The sequence below is a fragment of the Pogona vitticeps genome, chromosome 10 (genome assembly GCF_051106095.1).
Source record: "Pogona vitticeps strain Pit_001003342236 chromosome 10, PviZW2.1, whole genome shotgun sequence".
In the NCBI taxonomy this organism is placed as follows: domain Eukaryota; kingdom Metazoa; phylum Chordata; class Lepidosauria; order Squamata; family Agamidae; genus Pogona; species Pogona vitticeps.
In genome coordinates, this window is record NC_135792.1 from 15,534,896 (window position 1) to 15,551,424 (window position 16,529).

A 16,529-nucleotide genomic window follows, 5' to 3' on the forward strand; every position below is an offset into this window, starting at 1 on the left:
ATAACTGTTTATTTTATTTCCTAATTTAGGTTTGGTGAATGAAAACCAGAGGGCATCCAGTTCATACAATGGAGATCTAAATGGTTTGCTAGTGCCAGATCCCTTAGCAGGTGGGGATGGCCTTCCTTTGACCAAGTCAGTCCCCCAACCAGTCCCCGTGGGAACCCTGCAAGAGAAACAAGTCATGTAGGTGTTTTGTCTGGGAGTGGGACAGCAGTTAAACCTGAGAGCCTGATGTGTTTTTTAATATGGGTCTGCTGGAATACGCTTAGTTCATAAACGGTCTCTTCTCTAACTACTAAGGTTTCTAAGAGTCTAGGATTGTTTTGTTTTTTGTTTTATTTTTTTATTTGGTGCTTTAAACCTTTGTATCATTGTTTGCCGTTTCCATGATGAGCAAGATTTAAGCTAGAGTGTTGTCTCGCAGATAAGGAAGAGTTCTTGGGGTACATGGTAGTGTACATTTCTCATTATCAGAGATCAAAGTAAATGTTTCGAGTTCCAGCCTTATGTTGCTTTCCATCTTACAATTCTGTCATGGATGGGATATAGTCTTACCATCTGCAAGAAGACAGACAGTAAAAATGTTACATCAGCATACCGTGTTTTCCCAAAAATAAGACAGGGTCTTATATGAATTTTTGCTCCAGAAATGCAGTAGGGCTTATTTTCTTAATTTTTAATTTTTTAAATGTAGAATAATCTACATTTATTCAAATACAGTCATGTCATCTTCTGGTTGCTGCACAGTGGTGGAGGGCAGGTTTTCACTTAACTAGGGCTTATTTTGGGGGTAGGGCTTATATTATGGGCACCCTGAAAAATCATACTAGGGCTTATTTTCAGGTTAGGTAGTATTTTCGGGGAAACAGGGTAACAAACATTTCTGTTCAAATCAATGCCTTCGTTCAGGTCAGGGTCTTTGAACTGATGACAGCCTTAATGTCCAAACATAATGTTTTGGGATTTGACTTTTTCTTTCCCTTTCCTATATTCTAGCTGCCTCTCTGGAGACGATAGCTCCACCTGTGTGGTCATAACTGCAAAAGATGTTGAAATAGTAGCTAGCAGTGACTCCAGTATCACCAGTAAAGCTAGAGGGAGCAACAAGGTAAAAATTAGAAGATCCATTTGGTTAGTGTCTAAAGTAGCCTTTCTCAACCTGATGTTCTCCAGATTTGTTGGGTGTGCAATTTTAGGTGTTACCAGTCAGTAATTCATTTGCCATAAATCATTAAAGATTATTTATGGGGCAAAACTTCTTTCAATTGACTTCTGAGTCTCAACATCCATGTCTCTCCCCTCCACCATTCCTCCATCTATATTTCAACTGTTTATACTTCCTTTTTGTTGTCAGAACACAAAGACATCTGAACAAAACACCAGTGATTACACAGGGTGCACCTGACCAAGTCTTCTTTTATACTGCATCCTGCATTGAATCTTCCTCGTTAATTAGGCATAAGCCATTTTTTTTTCATTCTGTCCTTCCTTGCTTCTACTGTCTTATATTCTACATGCTGTCTTGAAGCAAGTGTTGCTGGTCTTACAGCAGAGAGAAGGAGGGTGGGCCTTTCAGGTGTTGTTGTTGTATTGCAACCCTGATTACCCTGCCCAGTACACCCAATTGTAAGGGTGATAGAAATTCCTTTATATCTTGCATTTCTTTAAGTGATCTCAAGGCTGTGTACCTTGTTTTCCTCCTACTCACTTTTATCTTTGCGACACGCCTGTGGTCAGGCAGAATGTGTGGCTGGCCTAAGGTCACCCAGTGATTTATATGGGCTTGCTGGAGACTTGGACTTCCAATGTATTTCCAGTGTCATAATGTGTTATGGGACGTGGTGGCCCTGCAGGTTAAACTGCAGAAGGCTCTGTGCTGCAGGTTCAGAAGACCAGCTGTCATAAGATCGAATCCATGTGACGGAATGAGCTCCCGTCGCTTGTCCCAGCTCCTGCCAACCTAGCAGTTCAAAAGCATGTAAACGAGAGTAGAAAAATAGGTACCACCTCGGTGGGAAGGTAACAGCGTTCCGTGTCTAGTCACGCTGGCCACGTGACCATGGAAATTGTCTATGGACAAACGCTGGCTCTACAGCTTGGAGACGGTGATGAGCACTGCGCCTTAGAGTCGGACACGACTGGACCAAATGTCAAGGGGAACCTTTACCTAAAAAGTGCTATGATCACTACACAACACTGGCACTCAGCCAAAGTCAAGCCACATCTTCAAAGTTTTGTGTTCCTATTTTTCTCACAGCCTTATGACCTCTTACAGGTTTCTGGCAACAACAAGCTTTCTCTTTTCATAAATGTTGGGTTTTGTACAACACTTCATTTGTTCTTTGTTTCCCTTTAATCCATCCAGGTAAAAATCCAGCCAGTGGCCAGGTATGATTGGGAGCAGAAATATTACTATGGTAACCTGATAGCCGTGTCAAATGCCTATTTGGCATATGCCATTAGAGGTGAGGCATCTCTCTACTTACCGTATTTTCCCGTGTATAAGATGACCCCCACTTTTCCAACCCCAAATAAGAAAATTTGATTGCTGCTTTCCCCCTCCATTTCCTAAGCCCCGCGAAAGCAGGATCAAAAGGCTGCGGAAGTGGAGGGGTAAAGCAGCGATGAAAGGGCTGCAGGATCATAGTCTTTTGATCATGCAGCCCTTTCATCGCTGCTTTCCTCACGGGACTTGTGAAGTCATGGGGAAAGCAGCGATGAAACAGCTGCAAGATCATAGCGCTGCGATCCTGCAGCGTTTTGATCCCTTTCCCCCCTTTCCGTGTATAAGATGACCCTCAATTTTTACTCTAAAGATTGTAGAAAATAGTATCATCTTATACATGGAATATACCAGATGGGCGGGATATAAATCAGATTAAATACATACATACATACATACATACATACATACATACATACATACATACATACATACATACATACATACATACATACATACATACATACATACATACATACAATACTTATTTACTTAGGAACTTGGGAACGTGGGGTTTTGTTTCAACATCTCCTGTGTTCACAATGGCTTTGTGTTGCCATTGCCATCATTTTCACTCACATTTTCTTGCTTTTTAATAACAGGTGCCAGCAATGGCTCTGCCATGGTACGAGTTCTCAGTGTCAGCACAGCTGAAAGGACCTTGCTGAAAGGCTTCACCGGTGGCGTAGCAGACCTAGCCTTTGCTCACCTCAATTCCAATCAGGTGGCCTGTTTGGATGAAGCTGGAAACCTTTTTGTCTGGCGCCTGACCATGGAGAATGGAAAAATCCAGTATCCCCTTGCTTGAGACTAACTTTGTGGGAGAGACTTCTAGTGTTGGCACTTGTATAGGCCAGAGGTTGTAGGGCAGGCCCTATTATTAGGCAGAGCAAGACGCCCATCTCAGGGAGAGGAAAGTCATGGGAAATTATCAAAAGTCAAGGCTGTATTTCCATACAGCATCCCTGAACCCTGTTAACCAAGAGGGGAAATACACCTCAATGTCTTAACAGTCTTCTGCTACTTTCCACTCCTAAGCATCTGCCAAGGTGTGGAGGTGTGGTAAATAACATTGTCCCTTCAGTAGCATTGAAATAAGAATCAACTATCAGTCCATTTGATTTCTGTACATTGCTGATTCCATCTTTAATGAGCTTCCAGGGAGTAGTACCATTCCATTTGACCTTTGCTTATTTAATTTTTTTAATGTTTTAAAAGATTTTTAAAATACATGTTATTTAAGTGGTCCTAATCGGCAGAAAAAATTAATGAATAAACATTTTAAATTAATAAAAGTAATAATAAAAAGGTATTCTTCAAGGTAGCTGGGCCTTATGACATGTGAAAGCATCCTGAATTGAACAGTCATATTGTGTCAGTTTCTGTGGATCTGCTTTAAAAACATGGCCCAATTACCTGTTCTCTCCGGCTGAGCCTATCTGAAATAAGTCCAGATATGGTTAATCTTTACATTTCTTGGAGATTTTTTATAAAGGAGAACAATAGATAGCTCTTCTTTAACTTCACAACCAGAGAAGAGATTTTGGTGAACATCAAACGACCCGAGGGCACACCTCTGAACAGCTTCAGAAGGATAATTTGGTGCCCCTTTATCCCTGATGAGAACGATGACAGTTGTGAGGAGGGCAGTCAGACTCTGGCGCTGTTACATGAGGACAGGGTAAGTGGTTCTAATCACCCCCACCCCCAAACTGTACCCCATTGAGAATTATAGGTGTACCTGACAAAAATGTTTAAAAATCAGTGCTCAGAATATTTTAATTAAAGCCAAAGAATGCATTTCAGCTGACAAAGGTTTTGTACATAAAGCTCAATGTGTTTCACAATTTATGGTCATTGGAGCTTATTTCCAGGGGTGCAGTCATACTCTGTCAAATGTGGGAATATATTAATGGCTTGTTTCATTGATTAGATGTGTATGTTTTTATGGTGAAATTTTTTACCCCGTGAATAAAGTAGGACTGCAGTATCCCTGGGCGTTGGTTCCAAGCCCCCCCCGCCAATGTATGCCAAAAACCACAGGTAGTAACAAAACCTTTATGTAGCATTCATTCTGGTTCCCTCTAGTGGCCAGTTCTGGTAATTATATAATGGGAATACAGTGGTGCCATGCTTAACGATTGCCTCGTTTAGCGATGTTTTTGCTTAACGATGGTTTTTTAAAAAGAATTCTATGCATCATTTAACGATGTTTCCTATGGGCGATTTTCGCTTAGCGATTTCGGGACCATGCTTCACATAGCGAATGCATTTTTAGGTCCCCTGTTTCACTTAACGATGTCCGTTTTTTCAATTTTAAAAGTGTCTTAAAATGTTCAAAAATGTTTTAAATGCTTGGAATCGTTAGTGCACCTTCTGAAACGTGTGCAAACTTAATTTGGCTTTGATCTGACTTTTCGTTAATTTTTGCTGAATTTTTTTCTCCCCCATAGGAAACAATGGAGCCCAACTTTTGATAGCTCCATTGTTTCCTATGGGGGAGAAAAAATTCACAATAAATTAATGAAGATTCAGAAACTGTTTTAAATGCTTGGATTCGTTAGAGCACCTTGCAAAACCTTTGCAAACTTAGTTTGGCTTCGTTCTGAGTCTTCGTTACTTTTTTGTGAATTTTTTTCTTCCCCATAGGAAAGCATGGAGCTGTCAAATTTTGACAGCTGTCAAAAGTTGGTGGGGGAAAAAATTCAGCAAAAATTAACGAAAAGTCAGATCAAAGCCAAATTAAGTTTGCACCCGTTTTAGAAGGTGTACTAACGATTCCAAGTATTTAAAACAGTTTTTGAACCTTTTAAGACACACTCAGATTTGCAAAATGGACATTGCAAAACCATTGAAATGCATTGAATAGGCTTCAATGCATTCCAATGGAGGAAACATTGTATCACTTAACGATGTTTCCTGTGGGTTTTTTCGCTTAAGGACGGCAATCCGTGCCTATTGGAACGGATTAACCGGTTTTCAATGCATCTCTATGGGAAAACACGTTTCGCTTAACGATGTTTTCCCATAGCGATGGTTTTTTTTTTTGAACCAATTAACATCGTTAAGCGAGGCACCACTGTACATATTTCTGGGTTTTTCGTTCTAATAGTTTTAGATTGTGAATACTGATCCTGCAAATACAGGGATCCTATTGTGTAACTAGCAGAAAATCAGGGTATTTGTATTTTTCAAAATTGTGACTAGATGCTTCTCAGGACATTGGCTGTGATTTGCTGCTGTGCTTCACAGTATACCGGTACACCCCAGAGCAAAAACATATGTAAGGAATGATGAGCAAATGCAATACTGTGTTTGGCTGACTTGTTCTTCTGAGGAATCCTTCTGAGGATTTCAAGGAATATGGGCAGAGAATGCAAAGCAGACTGGTAACTAACTAGTGGGTGACTTAATTCCTGGAGGAACATCACCGTGCAGTTTATGTGTTTGCTATCCTCTTTTTAGGCGGAGGTCTGGGATCTTGACATAATCCGAGCCAATCACAGTTCGTGGCCAGTAGAAGTCACTAACATCAAAGAAGGGTTTATTGTGGTCAAAGGGCACAGTACGGTAAGAGTTTTGCTGCTCTCCAGAGGTAGGAGGCAGATGACCTCATTATCATTTTGAAACGTGATATTAAAATTACCACCACCCCCAAACTATGTATGTCTTAATTCCTCAGCTTTTCAGCTTTCAGTGTTCTGAAAAGTCTGGTGGCTACATTTACTTGGTTTTCAATGACAGTGGCAGGAAGATCAGGGCAAGCTAATAACTTATCCAGAGTGAGTGAACAAGCTGTTATCCAATTATAGGTATAATATCCTGGCAGAATAAACTATATTTTGAATAAGGAGATATTTTAGTGTACATTTCTCCTTTGTTCGTGCGGATAAGTAAGCCTGAAAAGGGAAAACCTTCTGTGATGTCTGAACCTGAAATTATGGTTAGGAATAAACAGAAAATTAAGAACTTGCATTCTAGGCCACATCAATAATTTAAATTTAGTGATTATGTAAATTCTGATTATGAGAAAATGGAACAGCAACTTTATATATGAGACTTTGGGCTTTTTTCTTAGTTTAATTTGTCAAATTATTACATGATATGTTGTTACCCGCCCAGAGTATTCTGTAGGACTGAAATAAATAAATAAATAAATAAATAAATAAATAAATAAATAAATAAATAAATAAATAAATAAATAAATAAATAAATTCCAACTACTTGCCTGCTATTTCAGTGAAGCTGCACTGTTGGCTTAAAGACCAACTATTCTATTCTTTTCCTGTTCCTTTCCAGCGCCTCAGTGAAGGAGCCCTCTCCCCGGACGGAACAGTTTTAGCCACAGCAAGCCACGATGGCTATGTTAAATTCTGGCAGATTTACATTGAAGGACAAGATGAGCCAAGGTAATTTCAGAACCAAAACAAGGCGGCCTTTTAATCAGTGCTTCTCATACTTTCTTTGGAGCCTTTTATCCCTGCACTTAGGAGGGAGCTGGCTCCTTGGTCACCATTTCTTGAAATTTCCTTCCTAGATGCCTCCACGAGTGGAAGCCCCATGACGGCAGGCCGCTCTCCTGCTTGCTCTTTTGTGACAACCATAAAAAACAAGACCCTGAGTAAGTCACAGTTCTATTTTTCTTTTGTCCTCTTTCCATAAGAGCTTCATGTTACTTGCATTTACTTGAATTTAGTTCTAGTAGAGAGGGGGGACCTGGAAGTAAACAAAATGACCTTTTCTAAAACTCGATTCCTTTCTTCATTACTACCTTACTCCAGAGTTCCGTTTTGGAGGTTCCTCATTACAGGAGCAGATCAGAATCGGGAACTGAAAATGTGGTGCACTGTATCATGGACCTGTCTGCAGACTGTTCGGTGAGTATTACTGGAATTATTGGCTCTGCTATGCACATGCTATTAATTTGTACGTCGTTTGCTTTTTGAAACCATAGAAAAGCAGGCTACCCTAGGTTTAAATCATGTCCTTGTAGTTTTAGCACTCTGTCGTTTTCTAAAACTATCCACTCCTTTATCCAAACTAGAGCACAGGCTTTGTAATGTAAAAAACAATCTGGAAATCCAAAGCTTGCTCTTTGTTTTGTGTCTTGAAGTGCTTTGATTTTTATTCTAGCTTTTTTCCCTTGCCAGACAAACTTCATTACTATTTTTTGTAACTTCTTGAAATATTAACTGTTTTGTAAATATTAGCTGTTTCTGAGCCTGCGTGAAACTTGTCAGAATATTCTAGATCTTAAAGAGAGAACTATTGGAATATCTCCTTCACTGTGCGTGTCCCCACACTTACTGGTTATCCCTCAGATGAGGAAAGTCATAGGAACGTTTGCTAGAACTATTCTTTCCTTTTCCTTTCCATTCACCTTACCTTTTGTCATTCTCATCGTCCTTCTTCCTTTGTGTGTTCCTTTTAAAAAATTGTTATTGTTCACCATTCCGTGCTGCTGTGTCTTTTCTTGTACATTGGCAGATGGAGGAACTGAGGGAAATACTCTCAGTTATCTCTCAGTTCTGTTTTGATCACGATTGAAGTGGCACCTCAGCAGTCATCTGGAGTTTGATGTACCATAATTTCTCTAAATAATTCTTCAGTCTTATCCTTGTCTTCAGTTAGCCCCGGTTGAACCTGAAAAACATGCAAACTCTGTATTTGCCCATCTACTTTTTGTTCCTACAGTTAATGATGTCTAGGGTCACTTTTAAGAAGTGTGACATTTGTAAAAATAAAATGCCTCTCATAGGTAGACACTCCAAGTACATCATACACAATTGTGCCAAATTTGTTAAAAAAAATCACCGAGGTTGCCATAAGAAACAGACGATCAAGACTTATACTTTTGGCGAAGGTTACTTAAGGCAAGTGACACGATATCAAAGAAAACTCTGGAATCATCAGTTACAATCTACAAGACTTCTCCTAAGTTGGTACTCATGGACACTGAACACCTAGGAAGAATTGATTCCACAGGCATCAGAGACCTTGCAACAGACACCATTGAAAGAACCTGTTTCAGCCCTACCCACTTCACTTTCAACTGATGCCATTGGTATCAAAAAAGAGAAAAGAACCATTTCAGATGAACCAAAAAAGTCAAAAATCAAAACTAAACAAATTTTTGATTTTATTTATTTTAAATGGTTATCTTTTAGTTCCCATGCCCCCTGCTGAATAAAAGACAATGCATGTCAGACAAAGGGGAGGTTGTGTGGGTGGTCTGAATTCACAGATAACCCCTCAAAGAACGACAGTTACAGGTAAGTAACCTGTCCTCCAGCCCCACAGTCATCAATCTCACAAAGCCTCAAAACAAGATGAATTAGTCTGTCTGGGATCAATATTGGAGGAAGGTTGGGGCTCCATGTTTCTCTCCTAATGTCTCCTCACCTTTGCCCAATTCCTTAAAGGGACACACATCTTGCTGCCTCTATGTCATTCATGAAAGGAGTACAGATGACAGATTTGTAAGGCAGCCACATTGTCTCCTTCCATGACATTTATTAAACATTACAGACTAGACATCAGATAAAAACTTGTGTTGTTTGGTTAGGCAGTGATGTCATCAGCACTGGTACTGTTTATGGCCCGGGGTCCCCATATAGTCATGAAAGCCTTCGCAGAGCCTCCCTTTGAGCCACTTTGACAAACTTCCTTGGAACTTCTGACTTGGAAATTTGTTTTCCTTGTGAGTATCATGTTGTCAGATTAGAAAGTCTAATGCCTGGAGAATATCCCTAAGAGCCCTATAGAACTTAATAAACCTCGAGAAACACTCAGAATCCTGTGTTCGTCACAGGTGGGATTTTCCCCCAAAAGGATTAATTCCTATAGAACCAGATAAAAATTTTTACACTTTCTATACTTCACTTTCTTCTTCTGGATATCCTTTACATTATTTCCCTATGATTGTCCAGACCAGTCTCTAGTTGATTTTTTTTTTTATTGAACAAGCACACAAATTTTGATATTATTCTCAAAATTTATATTTACAAACTTAATATATTATGTCAAAAATAGAATAATAGGAGCTTAGCTAAAATATTTGAAGTTTCAAAAAAGTAATCCAATAATTTTAACTAAATCAAATCTTAATTAAGTAAGTCACATTAACATGATCTTAATAAACTAAAGCATTAAGTAAATAAAGATCAGCATACATTTATAATATTAAAGGGGAAAAATACATTTGTCACTTGCTGAGTCTCTCCCCTCCTTGCCTTGCCATCCTCTTGGACTGTTATTTATACTCTCTTATCAGTCCTTATCAACTCAACATTTTTTAACAATGCCATTAAGTAACTGAGCTCTGTACATGGTTCAGATATTTTCTGTAGGAATTTTTGTTGGTTTTACTGGGGTAGCAAACCATGACCTTTGTAAATTGGGAGGCTGGCAAGTAGCCACCATAGCAGATAGCAGGCTTTGTTTTGATTTGTTTGACTTTGTATCTGTGAGGTACCGGTAAGTGAGATACAGTATCCATAAGTTAGCAAAGGAATACAGTGGTGCCTCGCTTAATGATGATAATCCGTTGGAGGAAAATCGCCGTTAAGCAAAAACATTGTAATGCGAAAAAAACCCATTGAAACGCATTGAAACCCCTTCAATGCGTTCCAGTTGGGTCAAAACTCACCGTCCAGATCCTCCATAGGGCAGCCATTTTTGCTGCCTGTCTTGTGAGGAATCCGTCCCAGAAAACAGCAGGGAACCATTTTGTTTACCCGGCGGCCATTTTGAAACCGCCGATCAGCTGTTTAAAAAACGTCGTTTTGCGAAGAATCGGTTCCCGAAGCAGGGAACCGATCATCACAAAGCGAAAAAACCCCATTTAGACCATTGTTTTGCGATCACAATTGCGATTGCAAAAAGATCGTTGTAATGTGGTTTCGTTGTAATGCGGGGCAATCGTAAAGCGATTGTTAATTTGCCACATCAGTAAATGTTATATAAACCTATTACAACATTCTAATAATATAAGCTAAATGTTTTTATGCAACTTCAGTACTATGGCCTATGCATCATTTGCAATCCTGACAACATCAGACAGGAGGGTATTTGAGCTATAAGCATTATTGGCCTGACCAGAGCTATGCATTTTTGCATAAATATACAGTTATCCTATATCCTTTGTTTCAGATATAAACTGCACCTTTTACTGGTCACAGGAGATGATCCTGCCTTTCTTTTACCCCCATTGCCTCTTGAAAAGATTTGGCATGAATGTAAGGAGGGCAGCCCCTCAAATCTCAAACCATCTGGAACTTGGGCATACAGATGCTTTGCTTGTGACCTTCCACCATGGGGAAAATGGGTTTCTCAATCAACTCTCAGTGGCTGATTAACATCAGTCTGGGCTGCCTGAGTTCCGGTTCATGGCTGCCTAGAATCATCACTGCCCGCTCCACTCGGAGCATGGCCACTTTAACCACGTTTAGTATCAGAATACACACACTCCGGAGGACGTTTGCAAGGCAGCCACTTGGAGGTGCTGCCTTCCTTTGTCAGGCATTACCAGATGGACTGCTTTACCATGGTTGAGGTGCCTGTGAGGAGAGTCCTTCAGCAAGTGGTGGAGGACCTCATCTAAATCCAACTTGAATGGTTTTCTACTTGTAGGGGTTGGTGAACCTCTCTGCCATCCCACCCTAGGAGGTTAGGATTTGGTAAATCTTATCTCTGGAGGATGTTCTTCTCTGCGACAGGAAAAGGGAATGCTGTTACTCACCATAAAACATTCATTTTATGAAGCAAAAGGACATTCTCCCCCTCCCTTGAGTTATGAACAGGTCCTTGGAGGAGCATTTACAGTACTGGAGAGAATGGCTGGTTTACCCAGGATTGGTACCCTCTCTCTTAAGGGAGCCCTAATGCTGCCTGATTGGCTGATCAGTTCTACCTATGGGAGCTAGTAGGAGGGACAACCAATCTCTTGAGGATGATCTCCTTCCACTACATAAATGAATGTTTCACAGGACCATAATTCCTTTTTGAATCCTGGATCCAGTTTCAAACCTGGCCTCATTGACTCCTCAGAGAAGACTCAAGCCAGATGTCTCAGCTTGGACACAATACAGTGGTGCCTCGCATAACGATTTTAATTGGTTAAAAAAAAAACATTACGTGAAACATCGTTATGCGAAACACCATTTTCCATAGGAATGCATTGGAAACCGGTTAATCCGTTCCAATAGGCACGGATTGCCGTCCTTAAGCGAAAAAACCCATAGGAAACATCGTTAAACGATACAATGTTTCCTCCGTTGGAATGTATTGAAGCTGACTCAATGCATTTCAATGGCTTTGTGAAGTCAATTTTTGCAAAATTAAGTGTGTCATAAAAGGGTCAAAATGGTTTTAAATGCTTGGATTAGCTTCTGCACCCTCTAAAACGGATGCAAAAGTTAATTTGGCTTTGATCTGACTTTTCGTTAATTTATGGTGAATTGTTTCCCCCCAACTTTTGACAGCTGTCAAAATCTGACAGCTCCATTATTTCCTATGGGGGAAGAAAAAATTCACAAAAAATTAACGAAGACTCAGCAACTGTTCTAAATGCTTGGATTCGTTAGAGGACCCCCTAAGTCGTGTGCAAACCTGATTTGGCTTTGATCTGAACTTTCGTTAATTTATGGTGAATTGTTTTCTCCCCCATAGGAAAGCATGGAGCTGTCAGATTTTGACAGGTCCATTGGTTCCAAACGAATCCAAGCATTTAGAACCGTTTTTGACCCTTCTAAGACACTTTTTAAATTGAAAAAAGAAACATCGTTAAGTGAAGCAGGGGACCTAAAATTGCATTCGTTATGCGAAGCATGGTCCCAAACTTCGCTAAGCGAAAATCGCCCATAGGAAACATCGTTATACGGTGCATATTATTTTCTAAAAAAACACATCGTTATGCGAATTCATCGCTAAACGAGGCAATCGTTAAGCGAGGCACCACTGTACTCAGCTTGATTTTGCACCCCTTCCACACGTTTGCAGAATATCTGAAAAAGTCACATATATTGACATTTTGGTAGTTGGTCAATCAAAACAAAAGCTAGTTGTGAACAACTCAAAAGTAATTATTTTGGTCTTCTCACTGTTTCAATTTCAGATTTTCTCCAGATATATTCAGCTCAATGAGTATCCTTCCTAGCCTGAAGGCCTGCCTAGATCTGTCTGCCGAGTATCTGATTTTGAGTGATGTTCAGAGAAAGGTAGGCATCAACAGCAATGGAGTGGTTGTGTGCAGGATGCAAAGGCATTCGTTACACAGCTACACAATAAACAAGAACATGAAAAACTACTTGCCTGCTATTATTTTACTAGAGATAGTAGCTGCCTCCTGATTGGGCAAAACACTAGGTTCCTCAGTTGTTTTATAACAATTTTTTACACTGTTTTGGAAGGGACAAACTTCATACTGAGAAGAGTTGTCTAGAATTTTTAGTTTTAAATGAAGAAACATAGGAATCAAATTGGCATTTCCAACCATCAAAGAATGTGTCAAATTTACTTAAGCATCGGCTCACCATTCATCTGTTGGTTAATGGGTCTACTTTCATTGGGACTAACAGGTAGATTTAAGGTCAAGATTCATTCAGTACTGTTGGCCAAATATTCTGCTGACGTTGGAGAAAGAGGTCTTTTTTCTTATTCTTTTGTTCCTAATATATTTTCCAGGCTAATTTGTATGTGTGTACATATGTTTTCTGCTATAGGAGACTGTTGCGCAGTTACAAGCTGGTAGCAGTTCCTTGATTAGGAGCTAATATTGCTACTATTCTCCTCCAAGGTCTTGTATGTGATGGAGCTTGTGCAGAACCAAGAGGAGGGCAAAGCATATTTCAGTTCCATCTCAGAGTTCCTGCTGACCCATCCAGTCCTCAGCTTTGGCATCCAGGTTGTCAGTCGCTGTAGGCTGAGGCACACAGAGGTCCTGCCAGCAGAAGAGGAGAGTGATGGCTTGAATGCAGGTAAGTAGCAATGTATGGCCATTTTCTGAGATAAGGAGGCTGAAGAAGAAAATGGGAAGGGGTTCATAGTTCAATGCTAGAGCAGCAGAATCGCACTGTACTGTGGTGCCCCGCTAGACAATTACCTTGCAAAATGGTTAATTCGCTAGACGATGAGTTTTGTGATCGCTATAGCGCTTCGCAAAAATAGTGTTTCCTATGGGCGATTTTCACTGGATGATCTTTCGGACCGTGCTTTGCAAGACTTTTTTGGGGGGGACCGATTTTCGCAAGACAACAATTTTGACAGTCCGTGACTCGCAAAATGGATGTTTTTTGGACCATTTTTCGCAAGATAGCAATTTTTACAGCTGATCCGTGGTTCGCAAAACGGTTTCTTTATGGGCGATTTTCGCAAAACGACAACGATTTTCCCCCATTGGAATGCATTAAATGGATTTCAATGCATTCCAGTGGGGAACCGCATTTCGCAAGACGATGTTTTCACAAGACAGCGATTTTCGCTAAACGAATTAACATTGTCTCGCGGGGCACCACTGTAGTTACTTCCCAAATGGTTAGTGGTTGGATGTTTCCTGTTGTTTAAGGAACAGGACAGGCTCTAGAGGAGTCACTGTCGATGTGTATTTGTAGAATGAGCAACCCTGTGCTTCAATGTGGTATAGTTGTTAAGAGTATTGTACTAGGTCCAAGGGGTCTTGAGTTCAGATTCCCACTCAGCAGTAAAGCTCATTGGTCCAGTCACACACCACTCAGTCTGATGAACTTCACAGGATCCCCACCCTCAAAAGATAAAATGGAGAGCAAGAGAGTCATGAATTTGGCGGCGACGGCTGCTGTGTCTCCTGAGGCAGTTGTGCCTGACTGGACAGAAAGCAGAAATGCATTGTTGCCTCTTTTAGTGGTTCCTGATATGTCAGGGGCTCTTTAGAGGAAAGATGAGATATATATGTAACAAAAGTAGAAGAGTTATGTGCGTGAGAGGAAGGCTTTTTAAACGTTACCCTAGTTGCTTTTTAAGGAAAAGGCCTGTGTTGAGTGTTCAGCTGAAGGGAGAAAGATGTATTATCAGCTGCTGATGTTGCTATTATTTCTCCAGCCTGTCGTCATCCTGCAGCTTTGACTGGTCCACGTGATACAGGTGATAGCTTGTCCAAATGAGGAAACAGATTATGATTCTGTATGTTTTTCTTTTCCAGAAGGAACACAGGGCATTGGAGCTGTAGAATCAGCTGCAGGGGTGCTGATCAAACTCTTCTGTGTCCACACAAAGTGAGTATTTTGTTAAGGTAGCTGTCTTTCAGGAGCCACCTTTTAATCTCTTCTCTACCCCACTGTGTTGACTTCATGTACTTGTTGGCACATCTAATTTTGTCCTCAACAATCAGGACAATGTCACAGGTAATAGTCTCCCAGCCACTTCCATACTTTTTCTGAAAATGAAGAGATGACCTTTTGATATTTTGTTTGCTATTTGGCTTTCTGTCACTGTTTCTGTTGAATGTAGCCTATTTGTTGACATGCAAGGAAGAATAGGAGGCTGTGACATAAGCCATCTTCCCATTTCCCAGCTTCTGGAAATTGTTCTGGATAAGTAGTCTATGTTCAGACAAGTAGTTTAGGAGAAATGGCTTGTTCTCCTTCGTGGTCTCAGTGAATGCACACTAATGGGTTAATCTGCGCCTGAGCAGAGCAGCTTCGGAACTTTCCAGAGCTCAAGCACATGGTGCTGAGACCTCCCACACCGGCTATAACCCTGCCCTTGGCACCAATGCAATTCGGAGCTTGTGCTTTTCCCTTATTAAAAATCCTTTCAACTATCTCAGACCTCCTTGTTTATTGACCTCGGCTTGCCTGACGATTCTTCTGTAATTGTGAGTCTGTTCTGGTAGCATAAAACTGTGTTTGTTTAGTGTTTATGGCCACGTCAGGGCCTTTTAAGCGCTGTGCCTCCTGCAACAACAAAGTACCTCTTTTCGACGGCCACTTGCTCTGCCTTTTCTGCCTTGGCGGCGAACATTAGCCCACTTCTTGCTCTTTCTGTAAGGCTTTCACAAAACCGGCTGTGAAGCAGAGACTGCAGAGATTACATTCCTATTTGTGGGAGAAATCTCTTTGTCCGGCTCGTTCTTCAACGATGGAACTGCCACGTACTCCTCTTTTGGGAACTACAGTTCGTTCCCCCTCTGAGGCTGGTAGAATTGTAAAATCCATGTCCTCGGGCTTGAGGTTGACTGGCTTGGCCTCGATGTCGAAGCCTCCATTGGGCTCGACATCAAAGAAGAAAAAGAAGTCTTCTTCTAAGGGAGTTTAAGCCTTCCACTTTGTTCTTGCCACCAACGTCGATGGCTCATGCCCGGTGCAAAATGGTGTCTGTATTTGTGCTGTCGGGAGATGAGGACATTCTGTTACCGGCCAATTTTGGGTTTCAGTTTTCCGGCAAGGAATCAGGCAGAGATGCGGCAGCTGTACCCAAGGTCTGATTTGTTTTATTGAGTAAAGAGTGAGAAAGGTCAGCTGGGACTTCCCTTAAAAGCAGAGAAGATCCCAAGAATACAGTGTACAGTGGACCCTCGACTTACAAACGGCTCGTCTTGCAGGCTCCCTGCATTGCAGACTTCTCTGGCCGCAAAATTTAGGTTCGACTTGCAGCCAGAGAATCAACCTACAGACCAGAAAAAAACCAAAATGGAAAAAAACGGAATAAAAACGGTCGGTTACGGATTAATCGGTTTTCAATGCATTGTGGGTTAATGGAGACTCGACCTACAGACTTTTCGACCTGCAGCCACCATTCCAATACGGATTAATTTTGTAAGTAGAGGGTCCACTGTACATATGTTTTATATGATACAGAGAAAGAGTCATAAAAGTACTACAATTTTATTGGTCATTTGTGCCCCAACTTTGGATTCACTCTCTCATTGGGTAACAATCTCAACTACACTAATCTATTGGTTAAATGTAAGAAAACATATTATGCCCCATCTTGCCCTGACCCATGCCCATGATGCACCAGGGATGCACCTAAAAGTCTGGGGCATAGA

The 16,529-nt window shown here is 40.8% G+C and overlaps 1 protein-coding gene across 2 annotated transcripts in view; it reads left to right on the forward strand.

The window, feature by feature from the left end:
• EDC4 (enhancer of mRNA decapping 4) overlaps window positions 1-16,529 on the forward strand; it is an 84,344-nt gene that overhangs the window by 17,745 nt on the left and 50,070 nt on the right. For both annotated transcript variants that reach the window (XM_020810983.3, XM_020810984.3), the window contains exons 2-13: window positions 30-186; window positions 1,000-1,111; window positions 2,369-2,468; window positions 3,109-3,298; window positions 4,040-4,187; window positions 5,972-6,076; window positions 6,806-6,915; window positions 7,044-7,127; window positions 7,288-7,383; window positions 12,621-12,723; window positions 13,302-13,482; window positions 14,682-14,754. In XM_020810983.3, the coding sequence (XP_020666642.3) occupies window positions 30-186; window positions 1,000-1,111; window positions 2,369-2,468; window positions 3,109-3,298; window positions 4,040-4,187; window positions 5,972-6,076; window positions 6,806-6,915; window positions 7,044-7,127; window positions 7,288-7,383; window positions 12,621-12,723; window positions 13,302-13,482; window positions 14,682-14,754 (1,459 nt within the window). The remainder of the gene's footprint in view (window positions 1-29; window positions 187-999; window positions 1,112-2,368; window positions 2,469-3,108; window positions 3,299-4,039; window positions 4,188-5,971; window positions 6,077-6,805; window positions 6,916-7,043; window positions 7,128-7,287; window positions 7,384-12,620; window positions 12,724-13,301; window positions 13,483-14,681; window positions 14,755-16,529) is intronic.